Source organism: Festucalex cinctus, chromosome 10 (genome assembly GCF_051991245.1).
Source record: "Festucalex cinctus isolate MCC-2025b chromosome 10, RoL_Fcin_1.0, whole genome shotgun sequence".
In the NCBI taxonomy this organism is placed as follows: Eukaryota; Metazoa; Chordata; class Actinopteri; order Syngnathiformes; family Syngnathidae; genus Festucalex; species Festucalex cinctus.
In genome coordinates, this window is record NC_135420.1 from 7,492,320 (window position 1) to 7,512,908 (window position 20,589).

General features: G+C 37.7%; 1 protein-coding gene across 1 annotated transcript; it reads left to right on the forward strand.

Moving 5' to 3' along the window:
• The first annotated feature begins 83 nt into the window (after nt 1-83).
• Nucleotides 84-19,314, forward strand: znhit6 (zinc finger HIT-type containing 6). The gene is made up of 10 exons (XM_077535261.1): nt 84-318; nt 639-704; nt 3,398-3,504; nt 5,532-5,620; nt 7,464-7,567; nt 14,300-14,368; nt 14,591-14,671; nt 14,770-14,850; nt 15,584-15,708; nt 18,794-19,314. Exons 1-10 carry the CDS (start codon nt 203-205, stop codon nt 19,063-19,065), a joined length of 1,110 nt encoding a protein of 369 aa, XP_077391387.1. The 5' UTR covers nt 84-202; the 3' UTR covers nt 19,066-19,314.
• Nucleotides 19,315-20,589: the final 1,275 nt, after the last annotated feature.

Sequence of the window (20,589 nt, forward strand, 5' to 3'; positions counted from 1 at the left end):
GTCACTAGTGTTGTAGTCTCAAAACTGCAATAGTTTGCAAATAAATATCAGACTCGGGACGGGACGCCATATGCACGCCTTGACACTGGGAGGCGCTAAAGAGATAGTTTAAACCGGATCTGGCTTCACAACAAGCCGCTGCCGCATGGTCGCCGCCGAGTTTTTGTTTTGATTCTGTGCAAAAGCTGCTGCTCCTCTTGTAATGTACAGTGGGGTTTCTCCATCGATACACATCATGTCATTTGAAGACACGTCAACGGACAGTAAATGCCAAGATGAAGAGATGAAGGGGACGAAAAGAAAGATTTCCCTGTCGAAGTAAGTGTGCGGAAATAAAGCTAAGACAGAACTTGTATATCGTCATATTAATGACTGCTTTAATACTTCTGGTGGGAAAATTTTAACCCCAAATGTTAATAACAGCACATTGAGATCGCGTTATGGTCTCGTCATCAAACGAGATTAAAGTTATGCAAGCTATATCGTTAGCACGTTTCGCTTGTAGCTGCATCCTTCCGGTTGGCACCGACGAGAAACACTGGCGCCTCGTCTTAAGTTCCCCCACATATACAAATAAATTGCATTGATATACTGTACTGTGTTGTAAGCATTATTTAATCCAAGTTTCTTATCAACAGCTGTGGTGTGTGTAGCTTTGGGGAGGCCAAGTACACGTGCCCTGCCTGTCTCATGCATTCATGCAGGTAAGAACATTGACATCCAAGCAAACTCATTTTTCGGCTGTGGGTGGCATATAGTGGTGTCTACCGTGATTTCAAAGATTAATTGAGTTACATGAATCCAACATTATCAAAAAGGACATTTACAGATGGGTCCGGTGATATAAGTATTGTTTTCATTTGACAAATATTACGTTATGACTTGAAAAGAGCGTCACAATATCCACTGTCATCTTTTAATTTTTTTTATTTTTTATTTTAATTTTATTTTTTTTGGAATCCGAGTTTCAAAATCCCAAATTTTCTTAATCTTGATGCTACTTTCACACGAATCCTATAATTGGAAAGCTTGGTAAAGAGAAACACACAATGGGGCATATTCACTAAGAATGCACTGCGTCCAGTAATAGCACGAAATATTGAACCACAACTGCACCCGCAGTCTGCACCCAGTTACCCACCTATTCACTAAGGATATTGCTCTAATCATATACCGGCGCAAACACACCCACAAAACTGACAGCTTGGAGCAAATTTGCACCTGATTTACCACACATGGCAATGGATTTGCACCAAAAACATTGTTGTTATAGTAACAGTTGCGAGAAAGATGACATTATCAGAAAGCGGTTGGACCGAGAGTAAGCGTTTAGAGCGCATTCAGCTATACAGAGCAGAGAGGACGAAAACGACGTTATTTATTCATAAAGTACAAATTATTGGTGCGACCGTGTTTCAAAAATATATTTTCAGAGGTTGGCGTGGCCGTACAGTATGCATCTGGCATGTAAAAATGATCGTAAAATGCCTCCCCGCTATTGCCGATCAGCCCAGGTTACGCGATGTCTTAAACTAAAACGGAAATATTTCCCCCACGCTCTCTTTTTCTCTCTTTCTCTCCTCTCTGCGTGATCAGCCACGCATGTTGTGCAGCAAATGGCATGCACTGCCGGAGATCGAGGTGCGTCAGGTTAATACATGCGTTCCAAAAACGTTATTTGCGTCACGCAGAGGTGTTGCTATTTGCGCTGGCGTTAGTGAATTAGACGCTGCATATCAATGAGTCTCATTTGCATTGGGGTGGGCATATTTTGCGTCAAATGTATGCAAATTACCTAATTTACATACACGCAAATAACACCGGCGCACCGTGACGCAATCTGTTCGGCAGAGCACTTAGTGACGGATTTCCCCATCTGCGCGTGTTTAGTGAATTTGGTGCTCCCTAAATGTTCCATTTTTGCCGGTTAGCGCGGTGCAAAGGTGACGCAAACCTTTAGTGAATAGGCCCCAATGTTCGTTATTTTGTAAGAATTAGCTATAAATAAATTCACTCCGCGAAACAGTAGGTGATTATCTGCATGAAATACATCATAACTTGAAAACTACAATAAATAATTGAAACATGAAAGTAAATCTGAAAGCTTCCTTTCAGTTGATGCAATATAATGTACAAATGTAAAGTAATACCAGTAAACACAGCAAATAATACCATAATTATGGCAAAGTATTTATTTATTTATTTATTTATTTATTTATTTATCTATTTATTTGAAATAAGAAAAGGCTATGCCATGAATGACTAAATGATGCTCCTCCTTCTCTCACGTAAACATAGTCTGCTTGGCTCCAAGAGGTGCCAAACATTGTGCTCAGTGCTTTGGCGTGAGCACAGAAACAACAAATAGTTTTTCAGTGAACAACGGAGCATAGTCTGAAGCAGCTACTTTGTGAAGATGCAGGGTTCACTGAATATGGATTACCTATAAATGAATGTTAGGTCACTTATATTTTGCTGTCCATCGTTTGGTCCCAACAAACTGCAGCTTTCAAGCTGTGTGCTAAATATGCCACTGGCACATTTTGTCTCATGATTGAAAGTGACCATAAACCAGTCAGAAAAAAGTAGAGACTAGTTTCAGTTGTCAGTTATGTAATATGTGTCATAAAAATATCTCTTTCACTGTTACTTAACACAATATTTTAGATTGACAAGGAGGCATGCATTTGTGGCTTCTTTTTCTTTTGATTCATAGCCTGCAATAACATGCCACTGCTAGTGGCAACAATCTGGGTCTATTCCTTGACTTCTGTTGATCTTGAAACATTTATCACCTAATCCTCAAAAATCCGCTGGCATATTGAAAGTCATGCCTGAAATTGTTGGACACCAGAGGTTATCCTTAAGCTTCTTTCATAAAGGCCTGTAGTTGAAGGCATCAGTCAGCATTTGCTTAGTTTATTTTGTTGTTTTTTTTACATTTATTCCTATGTTATTCTGGCTTGGGCTAAATACCTGTCTCTCATCTGTATAACTGGTGCTTTCAGTCCACATAATGTATGTATATTATATATATATATATATATATATATATATATATATATATCTGTTTTTCTTTATTATTGAACAAACGTCATTTTTGTTCTGTAACCATTAAGCAATATAAAATATTTGAAATTATGGCCTGTCTGAGGTCGAACATGAAACTGATCTTGGATGCTAGTATGGTACCTAACTGATTTGTTTGTATTTGGAAACTATTTTCCCCAAAGAAAATATTGAAAATCTTAGATATAATCTGTTGCATGGTCAAACTCAACTCAACTGTAATCACAACAAATGTGTTAGCTTTCTTAATTGTCAGACTTAATTCAGGCATAACACATTTGCTAGCCACGTACGTGTGAAACCGATTTTGTCTCTCTGTGTGTTGAAGTTTGCTTTGTGTGAAGAAACACAAGGAAGACTCAAGGTGCAGTGGCGTTCGAAACAAAACCGCCTTCCTGAACCTCTCTCTATTTGATGAAATGACTCTACTCAGTGGTAAGCATATCCTTTTATGCCCAAGGTTCATACAGTATATTTCATGTGTGTGATATGGACCAAAATCTATATCCCGATAACGATGTATTCCGCAATACAGTACTTTTAATTACAGGTTCATTGCGAAGCTTGTCACTTTTTTACTCATGACTGCTACCTCTGGCCTAAACTGTAACTGCAGATTCTGTGTCAAACTTTTGCATGGTGCACGTGTAAGTACATGTGCTCGAATAAACTCTTCATTTTATTTATTTATTTATTTATTTCATTTTTTTGGGGGGGAGTCTGAGCTGGAGTTTGGTCTGTGCTTGAAGCCGGCCTCTTCTTTCTGCCCCCACTCCCCCCTTCAGTTTCCTTTCCTATTGTACACTTGCTAATGCCAATGTCAGACTACGCGATTTTTTTGTCTTACACGACAGTTGCGCTGTCACATTACACGACAAATTCGCTCCGTGTCGTGGACGGGCGTGTAGTCACACTACACGTCTGAACGCGACAAGACACCTGCCGATCATCGCGTGTTGTCTTGCCAAGAGAGACGCGTCGGCCACTGTTTGTCGGGGAGGTGGGACAAAAAAAAAAAAAGAAAAAGGCAAGGACAGGGAGTGTTTGCGTGAATGGAGCACGCATGGGACAAGTGTGATGTAAGCGTATTGCTTGCGCTTCCTGCTCCGCAATATTGTTTAAAATATGATTTAGTAGCCAACACTGTATTTTAATTTATTTAGGCCTATATGCGGCGGGGTATATAGCCGATTTTGTTCATTAATTTGCGGGACGACATCTTGTTTTATTATTTTATCAAACACTGAAATATTATATTGTTTGAGTATTTTTTACTGCTTCATTTATTCATATTTGACTTGTTTTAGAACGGCGAATTGGATAGTACGCCACTCACTCCGAGGGGGAAAAAAAAACAAAAAACTTTCAAGTGAGAGCGGGTGACAGTTAAGGCCGCCAGGCCTGGCCCGCGAATATAAAAATGTGATCGATCCTCACTAAATATGTGCCCATCCCCACTCATATGCCCAAATCTCTGAAATTATTAGAACAACAGTCACAATATATTTTGGTCCTCTTTTCACGTCGCCGTTACTTGACGGGTTGCACGGATGCGTGCGCGTTCCATGCAGCCGCAGCGCTGCAGCGGGGCGCTTTTTTTTTTTTTTTTTTTTTTTTTTTTTTTCTTCCTCCCCCTCGAGATGCACCTGTCTGGCCCCATCCCATGAAATATCCAGGGGATAAATAAATAAATACATAAACGATAAACGATAAACAAATGTATACATAAATAAAAAGAGCTATAAAGTGCTGTTCAGTGTGTGATTGACGTTTCGCTCCCTCTCGCTATTGGTCAATGCAGTAGAACCAAACGGACGACGTCGTAGGTATGTCACATTATGCGTCAAGACGAGCAAAAATTCTACTTTCGTCGTGATGGTCGTGAACCGTCCCGGACAACAGGCGACCAGTCGTTGAACGTGTCACATTACACGGGCGACACTACGTCAAGACAACCCAAAATCCTTTACGACATGCCCCGTTTGTCCGCGACATGTCGGTCGGGCTAAAATCAGGCTGTTTTCGTGTAGTCTGACATCGGCATAACACGACATTCATGTGCGCAGGGACGAGCATGCCGTCACCCGCACTGCAAACATATTGCTTAGCAGAAACTACAGCTAACTAAATGGACTACAGATGGAAATATTTCTGCTAAATCTGGTGCATGAATCTCTACATGTTCTTTATATTGATTAATGTATATGTACAGACCACAATATAAATGATATATCACTTATTCATACGGTAGACATTTGGTCCATATCGCCCAGCCCTACTCCCAAGTAGCTTGGATTCATTTACTAAGTCATTTATGCACAAAGTCAACTGTTTGGGTCCAAGAATGTACCCTTGTGGTACTCTGTAATTAACGTCACTTAGATCTGAATAAGTATTATTTATCCGAACAAATTGTTTTCTGTTAACCAAGTAGCTTTGTACTGTTCCATTCTCATCTTCAGACTACAGGTTTCTGGAGGATACAGGAAGGTGTGCTGGTCGTGCCCAGAGAGACAATCTCATTCGACGTTTTCCTCATCCTTCGATGAGAGTAAGCACTTTTTGTTGTTTAGAACATTATCTATTGAGCTAGTAGTGGACTTCACATACTTGAAAGGTAAATAGGCACTTGAAGTCTAATGCACTTGAGTTGTTTTGTGTTCTTGGAATGGGTGACACAGTTTTTGCTGGCGTCGAGCCAAAGTCTCCCATTTCCAAATGTGGTCAATTTCTTATTTTATTCACAAATTTATACTAAATGTGAAATGGTCTTTGACTTGTATAGCGCTTTCCCCCCCTATTAATGCACTCAAAGGGCTTTACACTGGCTGAACATTAACCTACTGATGGCACATCATCGGGAGAAACTAGGAGTTCAGTATCTTGGGGCGGCGTGGCTCAGTGGTATGGTGGTCATCTCCCAACCCAGAGGTTGTGGGTTCAATCCCAGGCCTTTGTGTTCACGTCAAAGTATCCTTGAGCAAGATCCTGAACCCCCAATTGCTCCTGATGCTGCATCATCAGTAGGTGAATGGGTATCGTTACAACCCTATACTATACTATACTATACTATACTATACTATAATATACTATAGGGCTGCACAATATATCGAAAAAATATCGATATTGCGATATTGGCCCTTGCAATATGCATATCGCAAAGGCATGCAATAAGTTTTGTATGGAATTTTATGCTTTTTATATGAATTTGACCAGTCAGATGCTAACTAAAATGTGTATCGCCATCCAATAGTTGAAGATTATTAAGACATAATTACAATTAATTAAGATTACATTCAGGTTGCTTATTTTGCCGCATGAAAAATGTTTTTCTTTCATTAGATAATAAAAATGTAATTTCTTTAGGTACATGTTAAATATCGCAATAATATCGATATCGCTATGTTCAGCAAGTATATCGCATATCGCATGTTTTTCCAGTATCGTGCAGCCCTACTATACTATACTATACTATAATCGATAATCGGGGTGGGCGATTCTGGTCCTGTTCAGGTAATGGACAATCACTGTTGACCTGTTTGCTGGGTTTGGTCATGTAACATTCGCAAACTGAGCCATGATTGGTCATTAACTGAGCCCTGAGCACATGTGATGATGTCCTGTGAATCTGTTACAGAAACCACATCCATCCGTACTTCATACTGCCTTATGACTGACTGCTTAAAGCAGCTTTATTTATCGTACATTTCACGCAAAACGTAACTCAAGGTGCTTTACAGGTTTGAAGTACGGGGGTCAATCAGTCATTATAATGAAGGTCTTCATCTTCTAAGAGAAAACAGCAGATAAAGGCTTGGCACACGATGTGTTTTTGGATTTGGCTTCCAGATCATTGGAAATGCAGTAATCTGGTAATAGGCTTGCCTTGACCTATCTTTTTAATAAATCTATTTTACCACCTCTCATTGCTTGCCAAGCTTGAAGCCATGAAAGTTAAATGAGCACTCGATAGTGAAGTATTTTGCCCTTTTCAACTGCGAAGGCACAGTCAGGTTTATTAATGCAAAACAGATGCTTGGTATTTAGACATATTTGTCTAAGAAGGATACCTCCACCCACACTGTCTTTTCCACTGAACTGAAATGTCAGCCAACATTTGGTCGCAACAAATCTTCTTATGGCTTTCTAATGCTTCCTATTATCAATTTCATCCTATCATTCCAATCTAATGGTGGTTTTTGTCACAGTCTGCCTGCTGTTACATTTGTGTGTGTGTGCGCGCTTGCGTTTTTTTTTTTTTTTTTTTTTTTTTTTAACGTTGTCTGCTCCTACAACTACCGACTAATATTTTTGTGTTCTCTCCGTGCAGTTTTGGGCACGTCTGTAACTTATATCGTGTGCATTAGTTTCTCATACATGTTCCTGTTGTTCAGGTAAAGAAACTGATAGTAAATGCCAGGAAGATGAACATCACATTGAGAACCCTCCCCAGCACCTTCACCAAGAGGAAGGAAAACTCCACCATCTTCAATTCTAGGTAAGGAGGCAATTGGTGAGTTAAGTAATCAAGGTAACCACCGGGTGGCAGTCTTGTTAAGCCCAACAGTTATATGAAGTCATGCGCTTTTGAAATGACCTTAACCTCCTCCCATGAATCTGTGTAAGGTCCGGTCAGATCCGCCGTCGGATCACAAACTTCCAATATGCAAACGTTCATATGCAGAAACACAATTAACCTTTAGCACTTGTGGAGTCTCAGAGCCCTCACATTACCCTGTGCAGTGTCATATTTTTGTTTAGGACAATGCAAGTTATCTTTTAATTTATTACCAAACTGTTAGGTTTGCCAAAATGGTTCAAGCCGTATCTGATAATGTGCTACCCTGCAATCATTCAGTGGTTGACCAAAGTTGAGAATTGGGATTGTGTGTGACTGTTGAGAATTGCTGAGAACCATTGAATGATTGACAGATAATGTGAAGTTGAGTCAAAAGACTTTAATGTGATTACCGGTAGGGGTGTGACTTGCCTAGTACCTGACGATTTGATTCATATCACGATTCATAGGTCACGATTCGATACCGATTAATCCCGATACAAATTTATAAGCCGATTGTTGCAATTTTTTTTATTTTTTTATTTAGAAAATACTAATCAGTAAATTTTTCCAGTGTAAAATTTGTATGAAAATGTATTATTTATTTATTTATCTGAAACTTCAGTATTATACAGGTTGTAATCTGTTTCATGTTTGAACAGCATTGAAATAAAATATTAATATGTTACATTAATATAACATTCTTTCATGCTTAAGGTGTGAACCCTAAGACGTTTTGGTGAATATTTTTCCATCAAAAAATCGATTCGGCCGCCTATTGAATCGATTCGAGAATTGTGCGATGTAATATCGCGATATATTGCCGAATCGATTTTTTTTAATTACCGGTATGGGGTGTGAATTGCAGAATTCCTGGCGATTCGATCCGTATCGCGATTCATAGGTCACGATTCAAGTCGATACAGATTGATCTTAATCCGAATATATAACATTCTTCCATGCTTAAAGTGTGAAGCCTAGCCCTAAGTAAAACGTTTTGTTGAATATTTCCATCAAAAATTCATCTTTAAACATCAATTCGGCCAATATTGAATTGATTCGAGAATTGTGTACTGTAATATCGTGATATATTGCTGAATCAATTTTTTTAACACCCCTAATTATCGGTAATGTGGCTACATTTTATTTAATGGCCGTTGAGGCGAATGAGGCCAATGGGCGCCAGTTGAGGAATTTGAAGAATAACTTGTGGATTTATTTTATTTTATTTTTATTTTTATTTTTTTTATTTTTTTTTTAAATCTTTTAAATCGGCACATCAATCTGTCAGCCTCAGCAGTCTGGATGACAAGGAATGTTATAAACACCTGCTTTGTCAGTCCTGTTAAAAGGGCTTATATTAAAGTGGTCTAGTGAAAATAAAAGCACGAGTCAGCTTTTCTGCATGTGACTCAAAACCAAGAAGTCTCTAAGCAGCAATACTATATAAGATGATTGAAGCAGTCTTACTCTTGACGTTATAATTAAGAATCAGCCCCCACACCCGCCCATCCATGCCGCACAGCTGCCGCGTACCAAAGATGGCCAAGGAGCCCAGGCACGATACAAGTACAAAATATTAGTCATTATGCTCAATTGTGCTGTGCTTTCGTGCGACTTAGTTTGTAAACTATAACTTGGTTAGTAGACTGACTTAGTATGATTTTTAGTGTAAGAAGTAACATGTTCACCAGAATGTTTTAACGATACCTTAACTAAAGATTAAATATAATGAAATGTAAAATGTTTCCACAATTGCCTACAACTACAATCAGAACCCAAAAATTTGCTCTAAATTTGATAGACGCTTTTTTTTTTTTTTTTTTCAGTGCTTTGTGCAAAATAAAAATGTGGACAGGATCTGCCTTTACGCTTTAAGTATTATTGTGCATGGCAACGTATGGAATTTGCATGACAATGTTCATTATCATAGCTTTATCTTCTTGTTTTTTCCCACTCTTCTCTGTTCCTTATTTTAATTTCTAAACTGGACGCCCTGACGATTTTGACCATTTCATTTTATTTTTGCACTTGAGTTACCTGAGTAATCGATAATAATCAATATAATCGATACAATTACCAATTGTAAAAAAGTTTTGTGAGTGACAGCCCTAGTTTGCAACTTTGTGATTATTTCTGCTTTTTTTATGTATTTGGTATCGAACCAAATGCCTTGTCTCCTGTAAATGCTGAAAAAGTAATGTGAAAAATTAATAGACATACATGAGTTAGCTTTCATTAAACACTGTATTTTGGAAAGCTGACACTGGCCACGGCCCAAGACTGATTACCACCAGATTTGTTGAAACAAGAATTCCCTTAAGTGTAAATGATACCTGTCAGACAAAGTGAAGGGTACAAGATTTCAAAAAGAAACGTATCATGCAACAACAACAAATAAAATGAACTCTTATCAGCCTTTTTCCAAGGCTTTGAGATTGTAGCAATCCACAGTCAGAGCCACTATCCATTTTAATGCAAAATGAATCAATTAGTCTATTAATCCATTGAATAATTGATAGATTCATCATGCCAACAATCAAATATGGTGATGGCAAGTGTTGTGGGCTGGGGCTTCTTTGCTGCTTTACTACTTCATGCAAGACCTGAATGAATCTCATCTCGCAAAAAACAAATGAAGGTTTAGGAGTGGCAAAGTCGGAATCCAAACTGAAGTCCAATTGAAATGTTGTGTTACGGAATTTACGGACTTAATCATGCAGTTCATGCTTGAAGTCTATTCTGCAGAAGAAGAGTGGGACAACATTTTTCCAAGTCATGTGAAAGAATCGTCACCAGTTGTTTTCAATTTCAGTTATCGCTGCCATTGGTGGCACAACTAGTTATTCGTTTCCGGGGGCATTTACTAGGGACGTACCGATATCCAAATATTACGATATGATATTATCACGATATGAAGCTCACGATACAATAATTATCATGATATTGTGGGGAGGTTGGCGATATTTAGAAAAGGTCACAAAATTGTGTTAAAAAAAAAAAGGAAAAAAAAGAGCTCATACTAAAAAAGCACAATATTGTTTTTTTGTACATAACAGCAATACATATAAACTACCTTCAATCTCTAATAACACTTAATATTAAGGCACTTTATCGCTAATGCAAGCCTACATTGAGTTCCTCCACATAGTGACTCGCTTCAAAGCATTTTACAATCCCCTTCATCTGACAATTAGTGTATTTTAAACATAGAAGGGCCAAAACATACCTAATGAAAATTAGACTGCACAAAAAACTAGCCACCAGAGGGTGCTATAACTGCACAAATTGATATCAACCTGACTTTTTTTTTTTTTTTTTTAACAGAATATCTAGCTTTTAAATATCGTGAACATGACGACGACGATATTGTGGCAGTTTTAATATCACAATATTGCCGGTATCGTTACATCCCTAGCTTTTTACCACATCAGTCCAGAATGTTGATTGAATTTTGTATTTGTTTAATAAATAAAAATGATCAACAGTGCAACCAAGGTTTACCACCCATGTGAAAGAGACACCCACTAGAAGCTATTTAAAGCTTCGTAGGTTGGGGGCTGAAGACATTTCCATACTTTCAGAGACAGTGACAAAAAACTAACTGAACAGTTTTGTTTTGTTTTTGTCCCTCTCACGTCACTTATTTTCCTTGTAATTTACCCGAACAGTGTGGATGTTCAAGAGTAGGACATTCAGGTCAAGCTCCTTAAACGTATAAACAAAAAGGGCAGACAATTTACACTTGAGTCACTTTGCTCCTTTAAATTGCCTTAAAAATAGTCACATGACATCTAAAATATGGATTCATGGCAAAACCACACCTGTACTGGCACAACCTGCGGTCAAGGGGAGCGTGGTGAGCAGGTACCGTCCACCCTCAACCAATTTGCAAAACAAGTTGATTTCAACTGGGTGTTTTATTTAATTGAAACAAGTTGACAGTTATATATTCAAAGACACCTGTTAATCTTTTTTTTTTTTTTTTGTTATAGTGTATCTTAATAAGAAAAACATTTGATCATCGGTCAAATCAAAATCTCATTACCTAACACTGCTGCTCTCTCCATTTGTTTGACCATTCATGATAACACTGGAATGTATCCCAACTTGCATGCACTTTTCACCTTACCTGGAATGACTAAATGCATTTTTGGGACAAGCCCCTTTCCCAGTACATTGCATAGTTTCCATTTGTTGTCGTAACAGAATAATGGTATCACACCTGGTGCCCCACCCTCATTTTCTTGCATGTGGAAACACATCAAGGCCTCTACAGTTCTATGCGGACACACAATGACAAAGTCAAGAGGAACTGATGCCAACAGGCGCCGAAATTCCTCTGACTTTGGATTTAGAGGAGTTGCTACTTCTACCTACAGTTGTGTAGGGCAGTGATTCACAACCCTTTTTCCTGTTATGTGCCCCCTCTCGATACCAGTTGATGACTCTCCATTTCCAAAAGTATTGTGTAACACAACTGATTATTTAAAGAAAATCATTTTATTTTGTCTCCTTAGTTTTAACATTTATATCACAGGCATTGTCTTTGTTTTACTACATATTAAACATTAAAATAAATGTTGCCTTTAATATAAATATTTAATACAAATTCCAAATAAATAATACACCTGACATTGTAACAACAACTCATAAAACAGAGCTCATTTGAATGAGTCCCCTTTAAAACTCATTCACTGCCTTTGACAAGTATACTTGTCAATTGTATTTTTTAGAGCGGTGCTAAATGGGGGCGAATCTGAGCATGCTCCACTGTAAATATAAAACTTGGAAACAACTTTACTGATGCCCAACCACCGGTAGATGACATCATTGCCCCATTTTATAGGAAATAAACACAGTTTCAGAGTCCATGGGAGAAATGGCTGTATTTTGGCAAACCTACATTTTTCTGCTGTCAATTATAAAAGAACGGGACGGGACAAAAAGTAGGGAGTCTATTCTGTTATTTGGTAGATTCGGTTTATATATAATTATTGAATGTAATATCACGTGAGTATTGGAAATGTAAAAATTTTCTATAATGACTGGCAGTGAATGAGTTAAACATGCATTTATTTTAAACTTTAAATATCAAGAACAAAAGACTCGTCTCCCCAGGGGGACAAGTTGAGGCACACACATGCCATTTTATTGACGGGCTTGTGAAATGACTAAGAATAATTACTTTTCTACGGAAACGTAGAGCTGCAAATGTGGAGTAAACATTTTTGGCTGGCGAGTATGTTCGAACATACTCGCAAAAACGTTCGAACATACTCGCAAATATGTTCGAACGTATTGAAACATGTTCGAACGTAGTCACAAATACGTTCGAACGTATTTGCGAGTACGTTCGAACGTATTTGCGAGTATGTTCGAACGTATTTGCGAGTACGTTCGAACGTATTTGCGAGTATGTTCGAACATACTCGCCAGCCAAAAATGTTTCCTCCACATTGGCAGCTCTACGCTTCCTCACTTTTCATCTTGGCAATAAAATAAAAATGTTTCCATGTACCCCCTTGCAAATGTGCTTGTGTACCCCTGGTTGGGAAATACTGATGGAGTTTATTTATGCTTAACCATTAGCTGCCTTTTTGCTACAATGTTGACATGTACATTAGTGTACACCTTTGATTTTGTGTGATCATTATTTTATTCAACTTATAGTGGGCAGCTCTTATAGTGGGGCGTCCTAACTTTCTTCCCCTTCCCCAGAGAAAAATCAAAGCTTAACATCCTGCCTAGCATCATAATCAATTAAGTTTGGTTATGTCATTAAATAAAAATGAAAAGACGTAGCGCACAGTCTGAGCAGTAGGGCTCTTATCAAATTGAAATCCCACTACCCAAGATAGCCCCCCCAAAAAAGGTGGGGTTTGGTGGTTATTACTTTGTGTGTTAGTGTCGTTGTCTGATGTCAAATTTTCAGTTTTAAAATAAGTTGAACCAGTAAAAAAAACTTTGAATTGCTGCAAAGGACGGGTCACACTGTTGACGGTAAACACAAAATACTGTTTCCCCTCGTACTACAACCATAGTTACTGGTCCATTGGGGTTGAAAATAGTACTTAATTTAATTTATTTATTTATGTATTTATTTATTTTTTCTTTCCCTCACCTGCTGCTCAGCCAATGATGTCTCCTTACCCCTTTCGACATCAGTACCATCTGATTAGGCACCTTTCGCTGGCCTTTTCTTACCAGCAACATTCTTATCCTCCTCTCTCATTTTGTTTTTAAATATAATCAGTGATAGACTGTTTCATCTTTTTGAATTAGTTAAAAGGCTTGTTGTCATTCCAGTCTGTGATGTGTATGTGCAGTGCTAAGCATTAAAACATGCACTCGTGCCAGTGTGACTGGATGAAATTTTGACCAGCACACACTGAAAAGTTTGCGAGTAAACAGTATTGCTCGCAGTCTCGAGCCCTTCCTTTGCATTCATCTGCGCTTTGGAAAGCAATTCAGTTTGCACTGGCTTGTGGCCCCGCAGGGCTGCATTGCATGGATAGCTAGTCCATGGGGGCAAATATTTTCAACATCTACAATTGCTGTCTTTGTTAGTGAACTTTTTTAGGTACAAATCAATCACCAATCAGTCATCAATCAATCAAGAACGCATTTTCAAATAGAATACTAAAAATAATGTGACTTTGCTTCATTTAGGGAAAAACGGTTCATGTGGCACTTGAAGATTGTGTTCCCTCAGAGTGATACAAACTTCAGCCAGAAAAGGTAGGTCTCAAAGAAAAATTCCAGTGCAATATGTGAGTAAGGTGGACTATAATCTTAATTTACTGTCATTATTTTCAATCTTGGTTGACTCGAGTACTGATAAACGTATTGACCTTGATTGACTCTTAAATATTAGCATAAGCATTCATATACCACATATTTACTTTAACATTTGTTTACTCAATGTATTACTGTCCATATTTTTTTTTTATTTCATTTCAGGGTATCTGACAGACTAAGTCTAAAACAGATCTTGATGCCTTATATGCACCCAACAGAGTCAGACCCTACGATACGCCAGAAGTAAGCCCCAAGTTTTTTTTTTTTTTTTTTTTTTTTTGGGATGATTAAGTGAACAACTTAGCATTGAGAAACTGTTTTAACATGAATGAATGTTTCAGGTTGAAGAGGTATGTATATGCCCCAGTTGAGGATGTCAGTGTTTTCTTGAAGGCAGAAGGACGGAAAGCAAACTCGGTCAGGTGAGCGACAGTGGATGATGTTTTTCTACAGCGTTCCCTGATACATTTAATGGCTTCGATTTTCTAGCAACGCATCTTGGAAACCTGCCTCAAAATAACCTGGAGTACTTCACCTCTAATGTCACTTCACAAATGATTTCTATAAATGGTCAAAACAACCAATAACTGACTGGGAGGCTTCAAGGAAGTTAGTCCATTGGAAGAAGAATTTTTTTTTTTTTGCAAATGTCACGTTCTGGACTAGTGCTTTGATTGGCTTGTTGAGTGGGTGTCTGCTCGGGCGGTTCACAGTCTCCTTGTGTTTTTAGTAAAATAAACAATAACTCTACAACTATCTTTGAATTGGCTTTGACAAGTTGTGGGGATTGTGCCAGTTGCAGTACAGTTCAGACTTTTGGGAATGACAGCCCAGCAAAGTGTTTTTGAAACATGTTGAGCGTAAAAGCACACAGTGTCTCCCAAGAATCTAGTTAACTATTTAGACAGGTGATGTATGACCATCCCTAATACTTGACAGGACTACTTAGAGGCAAGACAAGACTCATGTCATCCCAAACAAGCAAAGCCTTTAGGGGTATGGGAGCTGCTCCAAATGACTTTGGTTTCTGCTTTAGTCCATTTCTGTTCAGAGAAACAAGATCGTCACTACAGCAGAAATTAACTTTTAGTATGTATTTCAGTGTGTTACAGTGGCTGTCAGATTGCTAAACTTGCTTGTTTTCATGTGGAATAGGTACCACAAGTTGGCCTTCGAGAAGAGCCTAAGAGACAACCTGCGATCCAAAATGCTGATCGAGTATCCTTTACTCCATGTGGTATTGAGAGATCATTGGAAGGACTTTCCATTGAAAGCACCAGGTAACTAACTGATTTCTTAAAAAAAAAAATAATTATGTAGTCCTCTCAGCACATCCTGCCATTTGGAAAACCAAAATTTTGACACTTTAAAAATGAACATCACTGCTTGATGCTTTACCTCATTTCATTTTTCTGTTGACATCTATACTTGCTGGGTGGAGATGAGAATTAATAATACCAAAATGATTCCAACAGGATCATATCGTGCCTCGGTTTCTCCAACAGTGACTGTAAACATCCCCCTCCTCTTATTTTTCGCCATAGCAACATGCTACCCTTGACAAAAAAAAATTAAATAGTGTGGTCTGCACAACATCACAACCCCAGCAGCAAACATGGCCAAAGAGAGGATCAAGTATGGCTTACTGTTGAATCATGACCTCATGTCACATGGCAGGTGCCGTTGCGCTTATGTCACCTGAATATGCTCCCTTGTGGAGACAGAAAAATGATGTTGAAATATTTAAGTCCCATTTTACTGATTTCTCATGGGACACTTGACTGTGGCGGTTGACTTGCCCTTTATCGTACTGTCAGGCCGGCCCATTCCGGCTGAATGACGAATTAGGTAATCCTGGTCTGTGGACGTGTATGTTGTCAACGATAAGGCCTTGCTGTCTCATCGTTTGGATGTAGTGTTAGTCAAGGAACTGATAATTGCACATGCCACAGCCTGGGAAGCTGGAAAGGAAGTGATAACAAGCCATCATATACTGTGACAGGGGCTTCTGTCGCAAGGATAAAGGGTTTCGAGGTATTTCCATACTGGATAAATTATAATTTACATGAGTGCTTGTTTACTTGCCTCATCAACATTCAGCCAAACTGCTTCCTTCCCTCTCCTCTCGGGCATCTTGCTTACTGCTCCTTTTTTTCCGACGGCTTCATTTGTACAATTACAGAAAGTTGAGTGACATAAGTGAAGTTAGTTCCAAAGCCAAATACCACATTTTGGATTCAAGCCATATGAACATTGAACAGCCCACTAACGTTAACAAGTCGGTATGTCGCATTTAGAAAAGAAGTCTCAACATAACAAACCTCACATTTTAAAACAAGCATCCCACCCAATTTCTTCATCTGGGAGCAAAAGCACAACAGGATGTGGAGGAAATAAAAGAACTAAATATTATACTCTGCCACTACAGATATGTCGGGATGTAAAGATAGCCAAACATTACGGTACGATATCACCATATGAAGGTCACGGTTCGATAAATATCACAATATTGTGGGGAGGTTGGCGATACAAAAGAAGGTCACAATATTGTAAAAAAAACAAAAAACAAAAAAAAAACACTATTGTTTTTGTACATTACAGCAATAAAAAATATAAAAATATTATATTCTACATATAAAAAATACTTAAATATATATATTGAGGCACTAATACAAGCATTACAATACATTAAAATTGATATTTTTTCATGATTAATAAAATTAATAAATTAACTAATTAATAATTAATTAAATAAGAAATTAATAAATACAATAAATTGGGTTCCTCCACATATTGACTCTGTTCACAAGTATATTATGTTACCCTTCATCTGGAGATTAGCATGCATTTTAAACACAGAAGGGCCAAAACATGCCTTGTGAAAATTAAACTACACTAAAAAAAAAAAACTGGCCACCAGACGGCGTTAGAACTGCACAAGTGGAAATCAACTCGACTTTTTTTTTTTTTTAAACAGATCTGCGGATTTTAATATTGTGACATGACGACGACGATATATTGTGGCAGTTTTAATATCACAATATTAACTACCATTATTGTTACATCCCTAGTAGAATGTGTTAGTTGATATTTCATATAAGTGAATTTTTTGTGACAGAACCCGAGTCTGTTTGCTAATTTGTATTTATCTAGGCTCTTTTCATTTTTGTTCTACATAGTCAATGCCAATAGGCGTTTTTCCACTGCTGGATCTTTTGGAGAATTTTTCAGTTTACCTTGGTAAAATTCAGTTTTTGCGTTTTTCCACCAACAACAATTACCAGGGTAATTAAATTCCCCATCCAAGTACGATCTCAGCAGCAGGGTCTTGCTGAGCCAGGCAGGAACTTTGAGGGGGCGGGCTGCAATGACCACAGCTGATTGGTCAAATTTGGGGGCGTTGTTTTTACATCAGCTGGACTCAATCAAACTCATTTGAATTAATTACCAAGAATTGTAAGACTGACGTGAAGCTGTGGAAACACAATTCTAAATTCCCTGCTGAACTCTTACAACTAAGAACTCGGTTTACCCAGAACTCAAAGTTCCTGGTCTTGTTGGTGGAAAAACGCCTATTCTTGAAAATTAATTGCTCCTAGAAAGGATTTAGCCTACTTTAATTCATAATTATGCTCTAAAATCATGATATTAAGCAGTTCTTGATTAGCATTCTGTTACATCAGTACCTTGAAAGTAAAAAGGAAAAAAACAATTGACATCACAACACAATTTTATGTTTGTTTTTATGTCTTGAAATTGTTCCTTTATCACCAGGTTACACAAAGCCAATGCTACTGTAAGTGCATCAAGAGTTGAATGCTGAGTGATAGCATTTTGCCCATGAGGCTAATAAAGTGAATTCAGGCCTGGCAGACCAATCAGAAGTACTTGTAGAAACGGGAAAGACCAGTACCAAAATGACGAACATTCGAAGATGCTAAGTCAAACTTTTATTAAAGCTACATGTGTAATGCTTCCTTGTGTTGAAGAGATCTTGTTTTTAATCCAATTTGTCCATCAAAAACATCTATGTGAAAAATTTGCTAAATGTTCAAAAACATTTTAGTTTTCACTTCCCAGCCTTTCTTTCTCACATGTCCACCCTGTTCCATTACATAACTCATAGCTTGGCACGTTGCCTCATCGTGCGCACCAGCGAGGCGCTCAAACATAGCGTCATCTTCCCCGTCCTGTCTGAACTGTCCCTCATTTTCAGTGTTTACATAGGACTCTAGCTGTGTATGAGCAAAATCATCACACTAAACCTTTGTGTGTTCAGTTAAAAATGTAGCTTACTTTGTATTGCAGGAAACATATTTGATCTCTCTGTCTTTTTAATATACAAATGTGATCGTATTGTTTCAGCTGAGGCTGCATCAGCCAACGATAATTATGCAACAAAGAGCGTAGCTGTGGATCACGTACGTGAGGACCTCACCGTATGTTCCCCACCACTGCTTGGCTCTCACACCACAAGAGGAAACATCTTCACAGCAACAACGTGGTCCAGCCCTCAATCAATGCCCCCACAAGAGAAAAGGCTAAAGAGTGAATTAGGGGAGGAAGCGATGGAAGAAGGAGAGATTGCAGACAGTGAGGATGAAGACGATAAGGAAGAGATTATCGGTAAAAAATAACATATTCATTGAGATATGCAAAGGGACCAGCGGAGACAATGCTAATTGTATCAACAAAGATATATCAAATGTTCATGAGAGTGAGACTGCCAGAGAAAGTACAGAAGTGAGCATAACTGACTGAATGGCACTTCAGTTTACGATACTTTTAATTGAAAGTCAGCTGTAAGTCTAGTCGATGAGAATGTGCTGTGTTGTCCTCTCTTTTCTTATTTACAAAAACAAATAAACACTCATATTTTAAACAAAGCACAGCGCAGTGATTTGTTTGCAATTTTTATATTTGCGTTTATTAGGGGTGGGGAATCTCTGACATGAGGCCGATTCGATATGTATCTCGATACACAAGTTGCGATTCGATTGAAAAACGATTATCTTTCAGAACAGAACGGTTCGATTAAGTTTGGGAACGATACAATTTTCGATTCGATACGATTAATTTCAATATTCAAAACTTATAGTGACATTTGTTGCTTGTAAACATTAATCTTAAAACACCACAAATTTTTACAGTATCTACAAATGTGTTAAAAAAAGAACAACAACAATGTCTTCTATATTTTTATATATTTAATCAATTATTTAAATGGACCGGAACAAAGGGCTGGGCGATATGACTGAAAAATGTATCAGTTTAAATATTTATTAGTTGTTATTGACAGTTATAATTGTTTTTTGTTTTGTTTTTTTAATTCAAAATCAGGATCAGGAAAACAAAAGGCTGATAATTCAATTTGAAATATAAATATTTAACCTTTAAAAAGACACCAACACAATTAAACAGAATATGTCCACATTGTGAAGTATTTCAGAAACATAAATTTAAGACATGAAATAAACCTACTGTCCAGCCAAAAGAAATATGAAGCCACCTTATGGAACAATAAATCTATCAAACACATTTTAACAACTTAATATATCCAAAAATATTTCCAAAAGTGCCCTAACCTTTTTATCAACAATTTTTGTTTTTAACAATTTTTGTTTTTCTTTTGCCATCACATTCATTTTTGGTTAATGTATGACATCTTTTTTGTTTTTTTAATCTGAGACACGATGATGACCAGTTTGTTTTGTTTTTTGGGCTGTCGTTCATTTTGAGTTTGATGACGTAATTGCGGGCACGTCTCAGTTCCCTGCTGCTCATGCTAGTTGTGTACATTGATAGGGAGCCACAAACTGAGAAATGAGATACTTGCGGTTAGGGGTGTGAATTGCCTAGTACCTGACGATTCGATTCATATCACGATTCACAGGTCACGATTCGATTCGATACCGATTAATCCCGATACGAATTTATAAGTCGATTGTTGCGATTTTTTTTCATTCAAATTTAGAAAATACTAATCAGTAAGCTTGTAGAGTGTAAGATTTATATGAAAATGTATTATTTATTTATATTATAGAGGTTGTAATCTGTTTCATGTTTGAACAGCATTAAAATAAAATATTAAGGCTTAATGTTCCGTTCATATAACATTCTTCCATGCTCAAGGTGTGAATCCTAACCCGAAGTCAGACGTT

Coding starts and splice junctions, on each gene's coding strand:
- znhit6 (XM_077535261.1), top strand. CDS start 203: ATGTACAGTGGGGTTTCTCCATCGATACACATCATGTCATTTGAAGAC. Junction 319..638: donor AGAAAGATTTCCCTGTCGAA/GTAAGTGTGCGG, acceptor TCTTATCAACAG/CTGTGGTGTGTGTAGCTTTG. Junction 14,851..15,583: donor CGGAAAGCAAACTCGGTCAG/GTGAGCGACAGT, acceptor CATGTGGAATAG/GTACCACAAGTTGGCCTTCG.